At 51.7% G+C, this 19450-nt stretch overlaps 2 protein-coding genes across 2 annotated transcripts; both read right to left on the bottom strand.

Moving 5' to 3' along the window:
* Positions 1-771: 771 nt before the first annotated feature.
* On the bottom strand, positions 772-5255 carry LOC142865906 (melanoma-associated antigen B1-like). The gene is made up of 2 exons (XM_075999441.1): positions 5149-5255; positions 772-2302 (listed from the first exon to the last, which is right to left on the bottom strand). The coding sequence occupies exon 2, from the start codon at positions 2264-2266 to the stop codon at positions 1277-1279; it is 990 nt and encodes a 329-aa protein (XP_075855556.1). The 5' UTR covers positions 2267-2302; positions 5149-5255; the 3' UTR covers positions 772-1276.
* Positions 5256-8512: 3257 nt separating this feature from the next.
* Positions 8513-18919, bottom strand: LOC142865905 (melanoma-associated antigen B4-like). The gene is made up of 2 exons (XM_075999440.1): positions 18823-18919; positions 8513-9741 (listed from the first exon to the last, which is right to left on the bottom strand). Exon 2 carries the CDS (start codon positions 9703-9705, stop codon positions 8674-8676), a length of 1032 nt encoding a protein of 343 aa, XP_075855555.1. The 5' UTR covers positions 9706-9741; positions 18823-18919; the 3' UTR covers positions 8513-8673.
* Between the last annotated feature and the right edge of the window lie 531 nt (positions 18920-19450).

Raw genomic sequence — 19450 nt, 5'->3', positions numbered from 1 at the left:
TGCCACATTATGTAGAATACCTAATTGGGGTTAATTAGGGTTCCCTTTTAGTGGAGTGCTCCAGCTCCGCCAGGCCAGGGCCAAAAGGGCCAGCCCACTGGCTGCTGAGCACCCTACCACAAGAATACTCCCTGTAGTATTCTTATTCGTGGCAGGGAGCTTCTTATTCTCACACTCTCCCTGACACAAAGTGTGCACAGCACTTATTTAGTGCACTGTGTTCACCTGCACAGGCAGTGCAGAGCACAGGAGTTCTTGCAATCCTGCCCCAGGGAGGGATTTCTCCCTGTTCTACCACATCCCTAAGGAACTGTTAGGAGCAGTTTGCCATTGTAGGTGTAGTCTCTCCACTCTTTGACAGCCACCAGCTGGGGGCCTGGGCGCCCCCCTCACCATTTGAACATCCTCATGTAGCCCCACATGCAGGCTAATTTAAACTTCCCTCCCACTGAGGCACTGACTGGCAGCTTCCCAAGATCCAGCCTGCCTTGTCCCAGGGCATTGACACAGGCCTGCTTCTATCTGGAATATCCTCTCTCCTCACCACTTCCTTTTATTGTCCTTTACTTCTTACAGTGTATCTCCCCATGTAGTTGGTATGATAGTGGCTCCTGGATTTTAAAATGTTATTGGCAGGGGCTGGGTCTGCTTTGTATACACATTCCCAGAACAAGCATGAAGCCTTTCAGACAGCAGATTCTTAATTGATGTTTGGGGAACGAAGGAGCCAGTGAACCAGAGTTCTCATCAATACCGATTTATTTTCTCCTACATTCCTGAATAAGCTAAGAAAATCCTGGTTTATGTTATCCTTTAATTTTAACAAAAGACAAAACTAAAAGGAATAAGAAAAAATAAGAATTGGCAACCTTTTATTTATTTTTTCAGCATCTCAAGACTCCAGCTATTTCACTGTGGGGTTCTTTCACATTTTAAAGCAAATCCCTATTCCAGTGCTTTTTTTTTTTCTTCTGCTACATTACAATGAAAGGATTTTCATTTTGTTTTACGAAATACAAAACTATTACACAAACTTGAAAAACAGCAATAATTGTGTGATCCATGCCATTCATAAACTTAGATTTTGAATGTAAACCTCTTTAAAGGGAACACACTGGAAAAGCAGGATGAAAAGATAAACCTACAAGTTATATATTAATAAAAGGAACAAAAATGAAGATATATATTGTGCTGTCTCCAGCCCCATCTCACCCCCTATTAGCTAGAATGTTGACAGGCCTTTCCAACTTGAAAGTGAAGGCTGCCTCGGATCTCCCTAGGGTTGGGAGGAACTCCCAGAGGTGGCCCTGGCGCCAACTCTGGTTTGGGATGGCCCTTCCTCATCTTTCAAAGCCTCCTCATTTGGGGACTGGAAGGTTCTGGGAACGGTTTTAATGACCTTGGCCAAAAACTCTAGGACTTTCGTCATGCTGGTTTCAGCATGGGCCTTAGAACCCCACAGAAACTCATAGCATGGAGGATCACTGTTGGGCACCAGTCGGTATTCCAGATACTTCTCCTGCACCAAATCTTTGGTGATCAGCTTCCTGGGCTCCCCATAGATGAAATGCTCCCTCCCTTCATATAGCCCCAAGTCATTCAGGAATTCCCATATCTCTTCCTCAGAGGCACGGTCGCCATTCATGAAGATCAGGCTCAGAAGAGGCATCAGGAGCCCGTTCTTGGGGAAGCCGTCTTCGCTCATGCCCGTGTCGCTGGAAAGGTGCAGCTTGCTGACGAGCTCAAAGGAGCGACCTCTGGGGTCGACCTCCTTTAGATCAAGGCCAAACACCAGCTCCAGGCGCAAAGTGGTTTTCCGGAGGATTTCGGGGAAGTGCTCCTTGTACCTCTTGGTGACAATCTTCAGCATGTCAGCCTTCATGATGGGCTCTTTCATTTTATACTTTTCCAGCAGAAACTGCACCAACACGCCCACCTTCTTGGCCAGGGGGTCTTTCGTTGAGCTCTCAGAGGAGGGCAGGACGCCGCTTGGACGTTCCCCATCTTGGCCCTGGGCACCTTGCTCAGCCCGGGTGCCTGAAACAGCTGCAGCAGAAGAGCAGGTGGCTTGGGCACTCTCCGACTTCCCAGGAATGCCTGCGGCAGCGGCGCTCTGGGAAGCACCCTCACTAACAGCAGAGGAGGAGGATGGGGCCTCTTCTCCCCCTGCTGCAATGGCTTCAGCAGCCTCGAGACCTTGGGGTTCACCTCGAGCCTGGCGGCGTTTCTCACGGGCCCGGAGCTTACTCTTGTGACCACGAGGCATGATGATGGCAGGCGAGAGGGCACAGGATATGGACACCTGGAAGGAAAGGAGCAGAGAGTGACAGCCCCTTCAGCAAGGAGTTACCACCTGGGCTTTAACCACTTTGGTACGGGCCGCGAAACCTTGCCCACAGCCGGCACTCATAGTCCGCAAGACAGTTTGTGCTGTGCATTGACGACGAATCTGTTTTCCTCTTGTGTGATGAAGAGAGCTTTAAAGCACTGAAAGCTTGTTTTACTTTACAGGCAGCTTTACTTGTAATGTAAATCAGAATAGTTAATATATACATATATGTTTTCATTACGTTATTTTTAAATGTTCCAATTTTATTTTGATAAATGAAAAATTAGAAAAGTCATATCACGGCTGCCGGCTAAAGTCGCTGTGCACGTTCATCTGTGGCTATTGACTATAGTCAACGTTCTTACCAAAGTGGTTAAGAAGGGCCTGTGCGGGTGTCCTTGAGGACACTACTCCAGGACCCTGCAGGACTCGCTTTCTCCCAGCCAGCCTGTGCTCTGAAGACCCTGTGGAGCAAGTTGGAGTGTGCCCTGGGCTGCAGCCTGCCGGCCCTGCCTGGTACCACTCTTCTCCCACCAAGTTCCTCCTTCTCTGTTTCCTCTACAGACAGATTGGGGGGGGGGCCTCTGCCTGACATCTATGTCTGGGGCCTCCGGGGCTGAAATTGGAAGGGATTCTGAGGTGCCCCTGCAGGGTGGCACCCACACTCTTCTCAGGGTCCTCACTGTGACTCCCGGCCAAGCCTGTAAATCACCCTCTGCTCAACTGAGGCCCTCCCATCAGGTCAGGGTCCTCACCTTCCTGAGACCGCCCCCCAAAGCAAAAGCAAGCATGAGTCACCTCCAGCCATCCCTCTTCATGGCCTCCCCTGGATTGGTGCAGGGTGCAGACATTCTGTGTTGGCCCCACCGTTCAGTTATCTGGTGCATGAGGATCCCCTCAGTTCTCAGAATCCTAACTGTGGCTCCTGGCAAGAGCTTAGAAACCTCCACCAGCGGACTTTAGGCTGCGTCACCATCTCCCTGAGATGCCCTGGGAGGAAATGAGTGCTACTCGTCACGTCAAAGTGCCCAGGTCTCCCACATAGGACAGTAGGGGTGGGCTCTATGTCGACCACACACATCTCATTCAGTGTCTCACCTTGACCCCTATTAGGAAATGAGCCTCTTCCCTCTCACCAATGGGGCTTCACCCATTAGTGCAAGGGATCCAATTGTCTGAGACACCACTGTCCTGTCAGGAAATGAGAGGCCACCTCAGCTCTGCCCACGGCTTCCCAGGGCTAACAGCAGAGGTGAGACTTTGTGCAGCCTCCTCTGTTCCTGACTGGTTGTTTTCCTCATGCAGGATTTTTACTTTCACTCCCAACAGGGCCTGTGACACTCCTGTCTGGTGACCTGGAGCTAACAGTCCTTAAACCAGAGCCCTTATCTATTGAAACCTTGCAGGCTGAAGTCAGCGGGCACCTGAGCCTGTCAGCTCTGACCTGGCCTCCCTGGGGTGAGGCTTGGTGTAGCCCTCTCCACTGGGGGCTGAGTGGCCCTCATTTCCTAAATCAAGATCTTCACCCTCTGGCCGAGCACCTTGGCTATCATCTGTAATCATAGCACTCTGCAAGGCTGAGGCAGAAGGATCCTTTGAGATCAGGAGTTCAAGACCAGCCTGAGTAAGAGTGAGACCACATCACTACCAAAAAGTAGAAAAAAAAAGAGTAAACTGGGCTTGGTGGCTGGTGCCTGTAGTCCCAGTTACTTGAGAGGCTGAGACAAGAGGATTGCTGAAAACTAGGAGGTTGAGGTTGCTGTGAGTTATGCTGACCTCAAGGCACTCTAGCCCGGAAAACAGGGTGAGAATCTGTCTCAGGAAAAAAGAGAGAGAGAGAGAGAGAGAGAGAGAGAGAGATATCTTCACCTTGATCCCTGACCACTCCTTGGACTCCATACTCAACTGACCTGAAACTACGTCCATGACAACAAAGTCCTTGCTTAAATGGGACCTGAATGTGCAAGATGGTTGGGCGTGGTGGCTCACTCCTCTTATCCTAGCACTCTGGAAGGCCGAGGCGGGAGGATTGCTAGAGCTCAGGAGTTTGAGACCAGCCTGAGCAACAGCAGACACTGTACTAAAAATACAAAAATTAGCGGGCCATGGCAGTGTGTGCCTGTAGTCCCAGCTACTCGGGAAGCTGAGGCAGGAGGATTGCTTGAGCCCAGGAGTTTGAGGTTGCTGTGAGCTAGGCTGACGCCACAGCACTGGACTCAAGCCAACAGAGTGAAACTCTGTCTCAAAAAAAAAAAAAAAGAATTGGAAATTTAGGGTAAGCCACATCCCATCAAGGCCGTTTAGCGTCTAAACGGCATAACGGAAGAGGGGGGACTCCATGGCACCCCACTGTTCCCCACCAGGGTTCTGAATTCGACTTATGGCAGGACTTTCAACCGCGCACTTAACTGACCTAGGCACTCCGCCCAGACCAATGCCCTCATTCTGCAAGCTGCTACAGGGAGTCAGGGCTCCGCAGCTGGAGGCAGGAGCCCCACCAGTCGCTACCCGCGCCCAGGGCTCCCCGGTTCTCACAGCAGGCCCGGCTCTGGTGGCCCCTCTTCTGGGGGGTCCCCTTGTTAGCATTCGGGCTTCCTCACTTCTACTGGGGCCTAGGTCTCCCTCCCTCTCCCTCTGAAGAACTGCAGCCACACTTTTATTCCCAGCCCCGCTCCCCGGAGCCCGGAACCCGCGGGGAGAAGTCAGCATCACAGCTCCGTGGCCGCCCTGGGCTGGGGTCGGGGAAGGGAGCGCCGGGTGCGGGGCGACCCCCTTGGTTATCTGCAAGTTGTCCCTCAGTCCACATTCAGGGTTCTTACCTGAACACCTGGTCAGTCCTGAATTCTAGCAGCCCAAGCTCCCACGCTCCTCCGACCCAGCTCCACCACCAAGCTCCTGGCCTTCCAGAAACTTCCAAGGCGGAAGTCAGGGTACGCCACTTCCGGCCAATGTGGGGGGCAGGGGGCGGGGACTGGGGGGCGGGGGCGGGGATTGGAGGGAGAGGGAGCTGACAGCAGGGCTGCAGGGGCGGGGCTCTGATCCCCAGTCTTCTGGGAAGAGAGTCTCCTATTGGTCCTTACGTGAGCTCCAGGTGGGGCCCCAGCCTCTGTCCCCAGAACCCCGGCTGTTCCCTTTAGACGGACTCACCCAGCTCCCCTCAGTACACCTTCCGGGCAGAGATAAGGGGATCCTGAGCTGGGAGTTCTGCTTGGCCTCACTGGAATAAGAACAGAGCCCTCACAATGGATGACCCTTTCTGCTGCTGGCGGTTCCCTCATGTCACTGGAGTCCTCACCGTGACTCCCGTTGGTTCTTGGGTCTCCAGGTTCTACGGAACGTGGACCACCCCTCTAGACCAAGCGGCTCCTCTCCGTCAGACCCTCCAGGCGGAAGTGAGGGGCACCTCCACCTGACAACTCTGCCGGGGACTCCCAGATCATAGGACGGGGAGCTTGGGCCTCTGTGGTGCTCCCTCCGTTCTCCTGTGGTTGGTTCTCTCGTTCCTGCCTGAACTTCTTCACCTTGATACCTGGCTAGTCCTGGGACTCTACCTGAGCAGACCCCCTGAGCTGTTTCCCTCAAATCAAGGTCCTCACTTTCTTGGGACCACAGAGTTGGATTTAGGATAAGCCAAACCCAGCCATGACTGTTCCAGATCTCCAAGGGCTGTCAGCCAGGGCAGGACTCTGTGGGACCCCACTGTTCTGGCGCCATCCTTCCCTCATTCTTCCTTCAGGGTCAGCACCTTGATATATGCGAGAGGCTAACAGCCCTTCCTCTGCTCACTTGAATTTGCCCTCCTTACATCAAGTCTCCTGTGCTCATGGGAACCCTGAGGGATAATTGTGGGGCTGCCCAGGTTAAAAGCCCGGCCTCTCACCATCTAAGTCTGACAGCAGCCACCGGCTAGTTTCATGGGACCCACTTTATTTTAGGATATTGGTCCCCTAAGCCTTTTTTCATGGGGCTCCACAGCCTGCTTCCTGTCTCTTTCATTCATGGCTTCCTGGCAAATGCCACGTGGCTGCCAAATGCCACGTGCCTGCCATGTCTTGAGCAGTTTCCCTACTGCAAACCTCCCAGACAATGGTTCCTTGCCTCAGGAGTGAAGGGCGAGGAGGCAGTTATAGCTCAAGGCAGAGGCCCGGGGCAGGTGTTGGGCTGTCAGAGACAAAGGCAGCAGTTCTGTTCCTTCTCCTCTCTGGCCAGACGTGGCTTCTGATAGAATTTTCATTCTAATATTACTAGATTGATCTACAGGGAAGAGAGGAGCCATATGATTTTGTGCCCCTGATCTTTTCAGGTGAGCTGACATCGCATATGTAAACCATCATGTGGTCACCAAGTATTGTCTCTTTCTTTTCCATATTCGTATGTCTCACTTATTTTTGTATTCTCATTACTCTGGCTATGCATTCCAAAGCAGTAGTTTGTGCACAGAGTCCTCTTCTTATTGCCTGAGATACCTCTTGGAGTATTAAAAAGAAATTTGAATTATAACACACCAGATCTGCCTCAGGCCAGTACAAGTGGGGCAGTCTGGGCTTTAGACAGACTCAAATCCCAGCGCTAACACCAGTCCTGCCACAAGCCAGCACTGTAAACTCAGGCACGGGGGCAAATTCTGCAGGCTCAGGGTCTTCAATTGCTGAAGCTGAATTCATAAGTCCTGTCTTCTAGGACTTTGTGTGTATGCAATGTGTGCTCTGAACCCAGTACAGTGAGGGGAATGAAGAGAGATTTTTAAAATGGAACTTATTTAGTATGATTATTTCGACCCCAGACAATACCATGCATCACACTGGGATTTTTTTAATCCAGGAGACATTAGAGAATATGCAATGTCCTAGGACAAAGAAAACCAAATGAGGAAAAATAGTGCTTACCAAATCAAATGAAGTAATCATTCCCCACTAGATGATCATTCCTTTCATGTAGGTGTGAAGTAGACTTCTCAGCTGGATGCACTATGAAGCTCCTAGAAGGTGTGTCAAAGACCAACTCCTTTCCTCCCCCCCTTGCATTTAACCTATACCTATTTTCATTCATTTTACCACCACCTAAAACCCAGGCCTTGTTTAGAGATTACCACATTATGTAGAATACCTAATTTGGATTAATTTGGGTTCCCTTTTAATGCAGTGCTCCAGCCCCGCCAGGCCAGGGTAAAGAGGGCCAGCCCACTAGCTGCTGAGCACTCTATCACAAGAATACTCCCTGTAGTATTCTTATTCGTGGCAGGGAGCTTCTTATTCTCACAAACTCCCTGACACAAAGTGTGCACAGCACTTACTTAGTGCACTGTGTTCACCTGCACGGGGAGTGCAGAGCACAGGAGTTCTTGCAATCCTGCCCCAGGGAGGGATTTCTCCCTGGTCTACCAATCCCTAAGGAACTGTTAGGAGCAGTTTGCCATTGTAGGTGTAGTCTCTCCACTCTGACAGCCACCAGCTGGGGGCCTGGGCGCCCCCCTCACCATTTGAACATCCTCATGTAGCCCCACATGCAGGCTAATTTAAACTTCCCTCCCACTGAGGCACTGACTGGCAGCTTCCCAAGATCCAGCCTGCCTTGTCCCAGGGTATTGACACAGGGCTGTTACTATTGGAATATCATCTCACCTCACCCCTTCCTTTTATTGTCCTTTATTAGTCACAGTGTATCTCCCCATGTAGTTGGTATGATAGTTACTCTTGGATTCTAAAATATTATTGGCAGGGGCTGGGTCTGCTTTGTCTACACATTCCCAGAACAAGCATGAAGCCTTTCAGACAGCAGATTCTCAATTCATGTCTGGGGACGAAAGAGCTAGTGAACCGCAGTTCTCATTGATGACGATTTAATTTTTCCTACATTCCTGAGTTACCTACCCAAATCCCACTGTACGTTATCCTTTAATTTTAACAAAAGACAAGACTAAAAAGAATAAGAAAAAACAAGAATTGGCCACCTTTTATTTCTTTTTTACCATCTTATGACTCTAGCTATTTCACTGTGGGGTTCTTTCACATTTTAAACCAAATCCCTATTTCAGTGCTAGTTTTTCTTGTGCTAGAATACAATCATAGGAAGGATGTTCAATTTGTTTTACAAAATACAAAACTATTATGCAAACTTGATAAACAGCAATAACTGTGTGATCCATGCCATTTTTAAACATAGATTGTGAATCTCAATCTCTATAAAGGGAACATACTGGAAAAGTAGGAACAAAAGATAAATCTACAAGTTATATGTGAAAAACAGGAACAAAAAAAGACACATATTGTGCAGTCTCCACCCCCTATTAGCTAGAACGTCGACAGCCCTTTTGAACTTGAAAGTGAAGGCTGCCTCGGACTTCCCTAGGGCTGGGAGGAGCTCCCAGGTGTGGCCCCGTCGGGGGCGCTGGCCTGGGCAGAGGCGCCAGCCCTGGCGCCAACTCTGGTTTGGGATCGCTCTTCCTCATCTTTCAAAGCCTCCTCATACTGGGACTGGAAGGTACTGGGAACGGTTTTAGTGACCTTCGCCAGAAACTCTAGGACTTTCATCTTGCTGGTTTCAGCATGGGCCTTAGAACCCCACAGGAACTCATAGCATGGAGGATCACTGTCGGGCACCAGTCGGTACTCCAGATACTTCTCCTGCACAAAATTTTTGGTGATGAGCTTCCTGGGCTCCCCGTAGATGAAGTGCTCCCTCCCATCATGCAGCCCCAACACATTCAGGAATTCCCATATCTCTTCCTCAGAGGCACGGTCGCCATTCATGAAGATCACGCTCAGAAGAGGCATCAGGAGCCCGTTCTTGGGGAAGCTGTCTTCGGTCTGGCTCCTGTCGCTGGAAAGGTGCAGCTTGCTGACGAGCTCAAAGGAGCGACCTCTGGGATCCACCTCCTTCAGCTGAAGGCCGAACACCAGCTCCATGCGCAAAGTGGTTTTCCGGAGGATTTCGGGGAAGTGCTCCCTGTACCTCTTGGTGACAATCTTCAGCATGTCAGCCTTCGTAATGGGCTCTTTCATTTTATACTTTTGCAGCACGAATTGCACCAACATGCTCACCTTCTTGGCCAGGGGGTCTTTCGTCGACCTCTCAGAGGAGCGCGAGACCCTGGAGGAGCTTGGGCGTTCCCCATCTTGGCCCTGGGCACCTTGCTCAGCCCGGGTGCCTGAAACAGCTGCAGCAGAAGAGCAGGTGGCTCGGGCTCTCCGAGACTTCCGAGGATTCCCTGCAGCAGGGGCGCTCCGGGAAGCACCCTCACTAACAGCAGAGGAGGAGGATGGGGCCTCTTCTCCCCCTGCTGCAATGGCTTCAGCAGCCCCGAGACCTTGGGGTTCACCTCGAGCCTGGCGGCGTTTCTCACGGGCCCGGAGCTTACTCTTGTGACCACGAGGCATGATGACGGCAGGCGAGAGGGTACAGGATACGGGCACCTGGAAGGAAAGGAGCAGAGAGTGACAGCCCCTTCAGCAAGAAGATACCGCCTGCGCTTTAGGAAGGGCCTGTGCGGGTGTCCTTGAGGACACTACTCAGGACTCCCCTTCTCCTGGCCAGCCTGTGCTCTGAAGACCCTGTGGAGCAAGTTGGAGTGTGCCTTGGGCTGCAGCCTGCCGGCCCTGCCTGGCACCACTCTTCTCCCACCAAGTTCCTCCTTCTCTGTTTCCTCTACAGACAGATTGGGGGGGCCTCTGCCTGACATCTATGTCTGGGGCCTCTGGGGCTGAAATTGGAAGGGATTCTGAGGTGCCCCTGCTAATATGGGCAGGGTGGTACCCACACTCTTCTCAGGATCTTCACTGTGACTCCCGGCCCAGCCTATAAATCACCCTCTGCTCAACTGAGGCTCTCCCATCAGGTCAGGGTCCTCACCTTCCTGAGACCCCCCCCCCCAATGGAAAAACAAGCATGAGTCACCTCCAGCCATCCCTGTTCATGGCCTCCCTGGATTGGTGTAGGGTGAAGACATTCTGTGCTGGCCCCACCGTTCAGTTATGGGGTGCATGAGGACCCTCTCAGTTCTCAGAATCCTAACTGTGACTCCTGGCAAGAGCTTAGAAACCTCCACCAGCGGACTTAAGGCTGCGTCACCATCTCCCTGAGATGCTCTGGGCAGAAATGAGTGCTACTCGTCATGTCAAAGTGCCCAGGTCTCCCACGTGGGATAGTAGGGGGGCTCTATGTGGACCACACACATCTCATTCAGTGTCTCACCTTGATCGCTATTAGGAACTACTGTTTTTCCCAGAAAACAAGAGGTACCCATAAAATAAGGCCTAGCATGATTTCTAAGCATTTGCACAATAGAAGCCCTACCCAGAAAATAAGACCTAGTGTGAAGCCTCAGGCTAAATGCTTTCTTTTAGCTTATGTATATTGCTTGTTTTTAGGAAGCTGTTTTGAGAGGGCTGATCCCAGTAAATTTTAGGATGATACAAAAGGGCAAGCGCATGGGCACAAGGGGCCAACCAATCAATGTAAAGGGCAAGCGTGTGGACAGGTTATGCACCTAGGGTATAAAGGGCTCCGTTCTACAGTGCGCGGGGTCTCTGTCCCAATAGAGGCCGCCGTATTGGTGCTCTGGGACTTAGACCCTAGCTCGAGCTAGTCAATAAAACTTCTTTTGATGATTTCAGCCTCAGTGACCCTGTCTCTTTGTTCTGTGGTCCTACGGCTTCCCGCTCTAACATTTGGGGGCTTGTCCAGGATCTCGCAGACCTCTGAACAAAATTCAGGACTGAGGGAAGAGTAAATAGAGACTAGGTTTTCTGGAGTACCCCGAGTAGTCAGGGCCACAAATGACCTAGGCGGACGCGCTGGTGGGTTGTTAGTCGGGGTCGAAAGGAGACGTCCTCCGACCCTGGGAAATCCCTACGGCTGACCTAGGAGCTGGAGGCTCAGACAGAAGGGAGTCGGGGAAGAAGTCCAGACTAGATTGGTAATTGTTTGTGTCTTTCATGTTTGTCTGTGTTGTTTGGAATCCTTGGTTGAATGTTCGTGTTGTCCTCTGTCATTGATAACCTTTTTTTCCCCCTTGAATGGCTCATAAGAACCAATCACAAGGGAAGCTAAAACAGGATCTGACCGAGGCCAAGTGTTGCTGCCCATTTTTGTGAGAAGCAGCAGCAGTGGGCAGTAAGGGAAAGAGAGACTGCCGGTGACACCCTCGACAGCAGCGTCTAATCAGACCAATTAATTTTACTTGTTTTCTTAGATCTTCCAGGTGTACCTCGTATCCCTCCCCTCCACAGGCATGGGACAGACCCGGTCAACACCCTTGTCCATCTTGGTAGGCCATTTTAAGGATGTGAGGGCAAGGGCACATAATCTTTCCCTGGAGGTAAAGAAAGGAAAGTTCATCACCCTTTGCGAGGCAGAGTGGCTGACCGTTGGGGTGTGATGGCCACGGGAAGGGTCATTCGACACCTCACTCATTGAAAAGGTAAAGGAGGTAGTCTTCGGCCATCACGGCCATCCGGACCAGATCCCCTATATCATAGTTTGGCAGGATCTGGTCCAGGATCCGCCATCATGGCTAAAGACAATTCGGCCCGCCCCTAGGGAAAAGGCCAAAATTATGGTAACAAAAGGAGCAAGAAAAAAGGAGGGGCAAAAGCCACAACCCACCAGATTACCCTCTGAGGGGTCACCCCCCCCCCGCCGGATTCCAATCATTCCAATCTATATCCGGACCTTGTAGATTTGCAGTGGAATTCGCCCCCACCCTACACTCCTGAGGCGGCTCCACCGGCCCAGGGTGCTGTGGGGCTTCCGGTAGAGGGCGCGGGGCCTCCGGTAAAAGGCCCAGCCTATGGCACCCAGCAGCGAACTGGTCGGACTCCAGATCCAGAGCCAATAAAGGCCGCTCCCTTTACGGGCAGAGGGACCCCCTGGGGCGGATGGAGAACAGGCGTATCAATACTTGCCCTTCTCCACTATCGATCTCTACAATTGGAAATCCCAAAATGCAAATATTTCTGATAATCTGAGGGATTTAATTAACCTTTTAGATTCTGTCCTTTTCACTCACCAGCCCACTCGGGATGACTGCCAACAGTTGCTTTAAGGTTCTTTTTACAACTGAGGAAAGAGAGAATTCAAGGAGAAGCACGGAAGCTGGTCCCAGGGGAAGACGGCAGACCCACCATCAACCCATGGGTCATCGACCAAACCTTCCCACTCAAACGACCACCCTGGGGCTATAATGAGGCTGAAGGTAGGGAGTGTGTCCGGGTCTACCGCCAGACTCTGATGGCCGGTCTCCGGGCAGCGGCACAAAAGCCAAGAAATTTGGCTAAGGTAGGAGATGCCCATTAGGGGCCTGAGGAAAGTCCGGCAGCTTACCTAGAGAGAATTATGGAAGCCTTTCGGCAGTACACTCCGATAGATCCTGCTAGCTGCTGGGGGTGGAGGGTCAGCTAGGGGCAAGAGGCAGAAAGCAATCCTGAAGAGGAAGGCTAGAGAAGGATCAATGCACCAACTGCAAAGAGCATGGACATTGGGCTAGAGACTGCCCCAAGAAGAAGGGGGGACGGCACAGGCACGGATCCCCTGAAAAGGTCATGCTGATGGGACTGGTGGAGGATGAGTAGGGAGAACGGGGCTTGGTCCCCCTCCCCGAGCCCAGGGTAACTTTACAAGTGGAAGGGAGCCCAGTCAGTTTCCTGGTAGACACAGGGGCAGAACATTCGAGGGGGCAACTGGATCTAAGCCCTACTGATGAACTACCCGGTGAAAGTCAGACTTGAGTTCAGGGCAAGTGAGTCATGCCTTCATGGTCATTCCAGAATGCCCTACCCCATTATTAGGAAGAGACATACTCACGCAGGTGCTAGGACCTTGGAGGTGACCAGTAGCGTACCTGTCCAAAAAGCTAGATCCAGTAGCAGCAGCATGGCCAGCGTGCTTGCGAATCACCGCGGCTACTGCCTTATTGGTCAAAGACACCGATAAGCTCACCTTGAGTCAGCATTTGCAGATTACCACCCCTCATGCCATAGAGGGGATCCTGAAGCAGCCACCAGGACGATGGATTACAAATTCGAGGCTGACTCACTACCAGGGGTTTCTGTTGGATACTCCTCGCATTGAGTTCCAGACTTCTGCCATCCTGAATCTGGCCACCCTTCCTTCTGCCAGATCCCAAGCCCAAAACGCCCAAGCATAGCTGCCTCGAAATCCTGGCCGAGACCCAGATGGCCCAGAAAGACCTAAAAGACGGCCCTCTTCCAAACAGCGACCTGACCTGGTTTACCGACGGGAGCAGCTTCGTCAGAGACGGACACAGGTACTCGGGGGCGGCCATAGTAGATGAGCAAGGCAAGCTTGTCAACACGCCTTCCACAGGGCACCTAGGCCCAGAAGGCAGAACTGGTAGCATTGACAGAAGCCCTCTGCCGGGCCCAAGGAAAGAGGCTGACGGTATACACCGACAGTCGCTATGCCTTTGGGACAGCACACATACATGGGGCTCTCTATAAAGAGAGAGGTGTTTCCTCATGGCGGAGGGCAGAAAAATCAAACATAAGCCTGAAATACTTCAGCTGCTAGAAGCCATTTTGTTGCCAAAAGCAGTAGTCCACATTCCGGGACACCAGAAGAGGGACTCTCTTGAAGCCCGGGGCAACCGGGCTGCAGACGCTGAGGCAAAAAGGGCTGCGGGGGAACCAGCACTAACGGATGTTCTATATTTGAGCTTGTCACCTCCTGGGATGGAAAAGATGCCCCCCCAACTGGATTATTCCAGCACGGACATAAACTGGGCCAAAGAAAAACTGCATGCGACACAGAGTAAGGACGGCTGGTTCCAAGATAGAGAGCACCGCGTAGTAGTTCCTGAGACCCTGGGGAACCACTTATTGGACACTTGCACCAGAGAACACATCTCGGGGGAAAAAAAAAAAAAGGAGATGCTACAGTTGCTGGACACTGCACAACTCAGATTCAAATCACAAGGAAAGATAGCAGAAGACGTTGTCCGGAACTGCTGCGTCTGCCAGGTCATGCAGCCGGGGAGGATCAGAGGGACCCATGCAGGTACCAGGGAGCGAGGGAGGCAACCAGAATTATTTTGGGAAATAGACTTCACAGATGTAAGACCAGGAATATATGGGTACAGATATTTGTTGGTCATGGCAGACACCTTCTCAGGGTGGGAGGAAGCTTTTCCTACTAAAGGAGAGACTGCCCTAACAGTAGCAAAGAAAATATTGGAAGAAATAATTCCCAGGTACGGGCTGCCGGAGAGCATAGGGTCTGACAATGGGCCAGCCTGCACAAGTCAAGTCAGTCAAGGGCTAGCCCGGGCACTGGGGGCGGATTGGAAGTTACATTGTGCATATAATCCCCAGAGCTCAGGGCAGGTAGAAAGAATGAACAGAACCCTAAAGGAGACTTTGACTAAATCGGTCCTAGAGACTGGCGGGGACTGGGTGACCCTCCTTCCCTTCGCCCTGTTCCGAGCCCGGAACACCCCATACTATTTAGGCTTAACCCCCTTTGAGATTGTGTACGGTACCCCTCCACCTGTAATCCCCAAGATGAGCTCTGAGGCTCTCCCAGAGCACCCTAGAGAGGTACTGCAGGCTGTGCAGGCTCTGCAACGTGTCCACAGCCAAGTATGGCCGGCCCTCCAGGCCATACCAGACAACTGGGCCAAGAAGCGAGAGTAATAAACACTCGCATCACCATCATCAGCCAGGGGACTGGGTATGGGTGAAACGGCATAACAGTAAAACCCTAGAGCCTAAATGGAAAGGACCCTTTCAAATAATTCTTGTTACCCCCACTGCACTTAAGGTTGACAGAGTGGCAACTTGGATATACCACTCCCATGTGAGACCTGCCAGTGAGGACGACCAGGAGTGGCAGCAGGACCAGTGGAAGGCAACAGGGGACCCGAAAAACCCATTAAAGACCAGACTGACCCGCGTGACAGCCGCAGGCCAGAGCTCTGCCAGGAAAAAGGGTTAGATGGGACTGCTGACTCAAATCTTCGTCAGACTGCTGGTCATCCTTCTGGGACTTGGACTTGGGGTTGTGGCTCCTAAGGACTGGACTAAACTGCAAAGATGTGCCCTGGTAACTTTTTTTTTTTTTGCTACATAGGCTGTTTGTGGGCGTATTGTTCCTGGAAAGGGTCTCGACAGCTGTACACCTGGTAGCCAGACCTATATTTCAATCTAGAAAGAATTAGCCCTCTAGAAGGAGAAGGGGAAAAGTGGGGGCAGTACCAGAGGCGAGTGTCCATGAGCCAGAATGGGTTTTATGCATGTCCAGGGTTTAGAACAGGGGAGATGAGCCGCCCACGTGGGGGGATCTAGTCTCTCTACTGTGCAGACTAGAGGTGTGTGACCACCAATGATAGAAAGTGGAGATGGCAGGTACAACCTCTTTTTATCAAAATGTCTTATGTCCAGCCATGCTCACGAACCAGGTATGCCCCTAACTGTAACCTGATGTGTGTGAGGTTCACAGATAAAGAGAGCCTTTTACAACAATAACCTTGGCCACTCTTTTTGGCCTGGGGGCAATAGGAGCAGGGACAGGTATCTCATCCTTGGCAATGCAACATAAGGGGTTCAATAGCTTAAGGACCGCAATAGATAAAGACACAGCCAGAATAGAGGAGTCCATCTCCCATTTAGAAAAATCCCTAACTTCACTGTCTGAGGTGGTGCTGCAGAACTAGAGGGGGCTGGACTTAGTATTCATCCAGCAGGGGGGGCTATGTGCGGCCCTAGGAGAAGAGTGCTGCTTCGATTCAGACCATACTGGGGTAGTTAGAGAGTCTATGTTTAAGGTCAGGGAGGGACTTGCACGACGGAAAGGAGAGCGTGAACAACAACAAGAATGGTTGGAATCATGGTTTAATAGCTCCCCTTGGTTAACTACATTGTTGTCCACACTATTAGGCCCACTCATTGTGCTCCTCCTAATTCTCACTTTGGGACCATGTGTATTAAATAGGTTAATAGCTTTCATTAAAGAGCAGATAAGTACTGTTCAATTAATGGTATTGGGGCAGCAATATCAAAGCCCTGGGCGTGACTGTGTAGAGATGCAAGAGGTTAGAGACCCCGAAGAGGAGCAAGAATGCTCATAAGGACCAAAAGAAGGGGGGAATGTGAAGCCTCAGGCTAAGTGCTTTCTTTTAGCTTATGTATATTGCTTGTTTTTAGGAAGTTGGTTTGAGCGGGCTGATCCCAGTAAATTTTAGGATGAAACAAAAGGGCAAGCGCATGGGCACAAGGGGCCAACCAATCAATGTAAAGGGCAAGCGCGTGGACAGGTTATGCACCTAGGGTATAAAGGGCTCCGTTCTACAGTGCCAGGGTCTCTGTCCCAATAGAGGCCGCCGTATTGTTGCTCTGGGACTTAGACCCTAGCTCGAGCTAGTCAATAAAACTCCTTTTGATGATTTCAGCCTCAGTGGCCCTGTCTCTTTGTTCTGTGGTCCTACGGTTTCCCGCGCTAACACTAGTGTTGGGCGTGGCTGTGCCGCGTATCTTCACAACCCGTGCATTTCGTCGCCGAGCAGTGAAGACAAGGAGCCCTTCTCATCTGCCCCATGAGAGCTCTGTTGCTCAACTTGAGAGATTGGGGCCAACGGTTCTAAAGGAAATAGACTCGCAAGAAATTCAGGATGGAATTCGGGGTTTGGAGAGTTATGATTATGTTCCAGAAGAAAACGACTTAACTATATTTGCATAAATGTAGATTGTTGTACTGTACTTAAAAAAAATAACACATCCCCTGAAAATAAGTCCTAGGGTGTCTTCTTGAGGAAAAATAAATATAAGACCCTGTCTTATTTTCGGGGTAAGATGGTAAGCCTCTTCCCTCTGACCAATGGGGCTTCACCCATTAGTGCAAGGGTCTGAGACACCACTGTCCTGTCAGGAAATGAGAGGCCACCTCAGCTCTGCCCACGGCTTCCCAGGGCTAACAGCAGAGGTGAGACTTTGTGCAGCCTCCTCTGTTCCTGAGTGGTTGTTTTCCTCATGCAGGATTTTTACTTTCACTCCCAACAGACCCTGTGACACTTCTGTCTGCTGACCTGAGGCAAACAGTTCTTAAACCAAAGCCTTTATCTATTGAAACCCTGCAGGCTGAAGTCAGCGGGCACCTGAGCCTGTCAGCTCTGACCTGGCCTCCCTGGGGTGAGGCTTGGTGCAGCCCTCTCCACTGGGGGCTGAGTGGCCCCCATTTCCTAAATCAGAATCTTTACCTTCTGGCCGAGCACCGTGGCTCATGTCTATAATCCTAGCACTTGGGAAGCCGAGTAGGGAGGTTCCTCTGAGCTCAGGAGTTTGACACCAGCCTAAGAAAGAGTGAGGCCCCGTCTCTACCAAAAAGTAGAAAAAAAGAATAAGCCAGGCTTGGTGGCTTGTTTCTGTAGTCCCTGTTACTTGGGAGGGAGGAGGCAGGAGGATCGCAGGAGCGAGGAGTTTGAGGTGGTTGTGAGCTAGGCTGACGCCACAGCACTCTAGCTGGGGCAACAGGGTGAGAAACTCTCTCAGAAAAAAACAAATAAAGAAACAGAAAACATGTTCACCTTGATCCCTGACCACTCCTGGGACTCCATCCTCAACTGACTTGAGACTACATCCTTGACAACAAGGTCCTTCCTTAAATGGGACCTGAAGAGGTGGAAGTTGGCCTGGCGAGTTGGCTCACAGCCTATAATCCTAGCACTATGGGAGGTCGAGGCAGGAGTTTACTTGAGGTCAGGAGTTCGAGACCAGCCTGATCAAGACCTAGACACTGTCTCTACTAAAAATACAAAAATTAATCAACCATGGTAGCATGCGCCTATAGTTTCGGATACTGCGGAGGCTGAGGCAGGAGGATCGCTTGAGCCCAGGAGTTTAAGGTTGCTGTGAGCTAGGCTGATGCTCCAGCACTGGACTCAAGCCAACAGAGTGAAACTCTGTCTCAAAAAAAAAAAAAAAAAAAGAATTGGAAATTTAGGGTAAGCCACATCCCCTCAAGGCCGTTTAGCGTCTAAAAGGCACGACGGAGGAGGGGGGACTCCATGGCACCCCACTGTTCCCCACCAGAGTTCTGAATTCGACTTATGGCAGGACTTTCAACCGCGCACTTAACTGACCTAGGCACTCCGCCCAGACCAATGCCCTCATTCTGCAAGCTGCTACAGGGAGTCAGGGCTCCGCAGCTGGAGGCAGGAACCCCACCAGTCGCTACCCGCGCCCAGGGCTCCCCGGTTCTCACAGCAGGCCCGGCTCTGGTGGCCCCTCTTCTGGGGGGTCCCCTTGTTAGCATTCGGGCTTCCTCACTTCTACTGGGGCCTAGGTCTCCCTCCCTCTCCCTCTGAAGAACTGCAGCCACACTTTTATTCCCAGCCCCGCTCCCCGGAGCCCGGAACCCGCGGGGAGAAGTCAGCATCACAGCTCCGTGGCCGCCCTGGGCTGGGGTCGGGGAAGGGAGCGCCGGGTGCGGGGCGACCCCCTTGGTTATCTGCAAGTTGTCCCTCAGTCCACATTCAGGGTTCTTACCTGGACACCTGGTCAGTCCTGAATTCTAGCAGCCCGAGCTCCCACGCTCCTCTGACCACGCTGTTCCGCCAAGCTCCTCGCCTTCCAGAAACTTCCAAGGCGGAAGTCAGGGTACGCCACTTCCGGCCAATGTGGGGGGGCAGAGGGCGGGGACTGGGCGTCGGGGCCGGGATTGGAGGGGTAAGGGACCTCCTGGGGCTGACAGCAGGGCTGCAGGGGCGGGTCTTGGGTCTGCTGTCTTTGGGGAAGGGATCCTCTTATTGGTACTCAGGGTCCCTACCGTGCTGGTCTCGCGAGACCTCCTGTATTCTGGGATATGGGTCCCCTAAGCCCTACTCCATGGGGCTCCACAGCCTGCTTCCTATCTCTTTCATCCAGGGCTTCCTGGAAAATGCCACATGCCTGCCATCTCTTGAGCAGTTTCCCTACTGCAAACCTCCCAGACAATGGTTCCTTGATTCAAGAGTGATGGGAGAGGAAGAAGTTATAGCTCAAGGCAGAGGCCCAGAGGAGGTGCTGGGCTGTCAGAGAGAAAGCCAGCTGTTCTGTTCATTCTCCTCACCAGCCAGACCTGGCCTCTGATGGAACTTTCATTCTAATATTAATAGATTGAGCTACAGGAAGAGCG

Source organism: Microcebus murinus, chromosome X (genome assembly GCF_040939455.1).
Source record: "Microcebus murinus isolate Inina chromosome X, M.murinus_Inina_mat1.0, whole genome shotgun sequence".
In the NCBI taxonomy this organism is placed as follows: Eukaryota; Metazoa; Chordata; class Mammalia; order Primates; family Cheirogaleidae; genus Microcebus; species Microcebus murinus.
Note: the sequence above shows the minus strand (reverse complement) of the source record. Positions and strands in the feature narration are given on the sequence as shown.

Bases quoted from the DNA above. Each gene is read 5' to 3' on its own strand.
- LOC142865906 (XM_075999441.1), bottom strand. From the start codon at position 2,266: ATGCCTCGTGGTCACAAGAGTAAGCTCCGGGCCCGTGAGAAACGCCGC.
- LOC142865905 (XM_075999440.1), bottom strand. From the start codon at position 9,705: ATGCCTCGTGGTCACAAGAGTAAGCTCCGGGCCCGTGAGAAACGCCGC.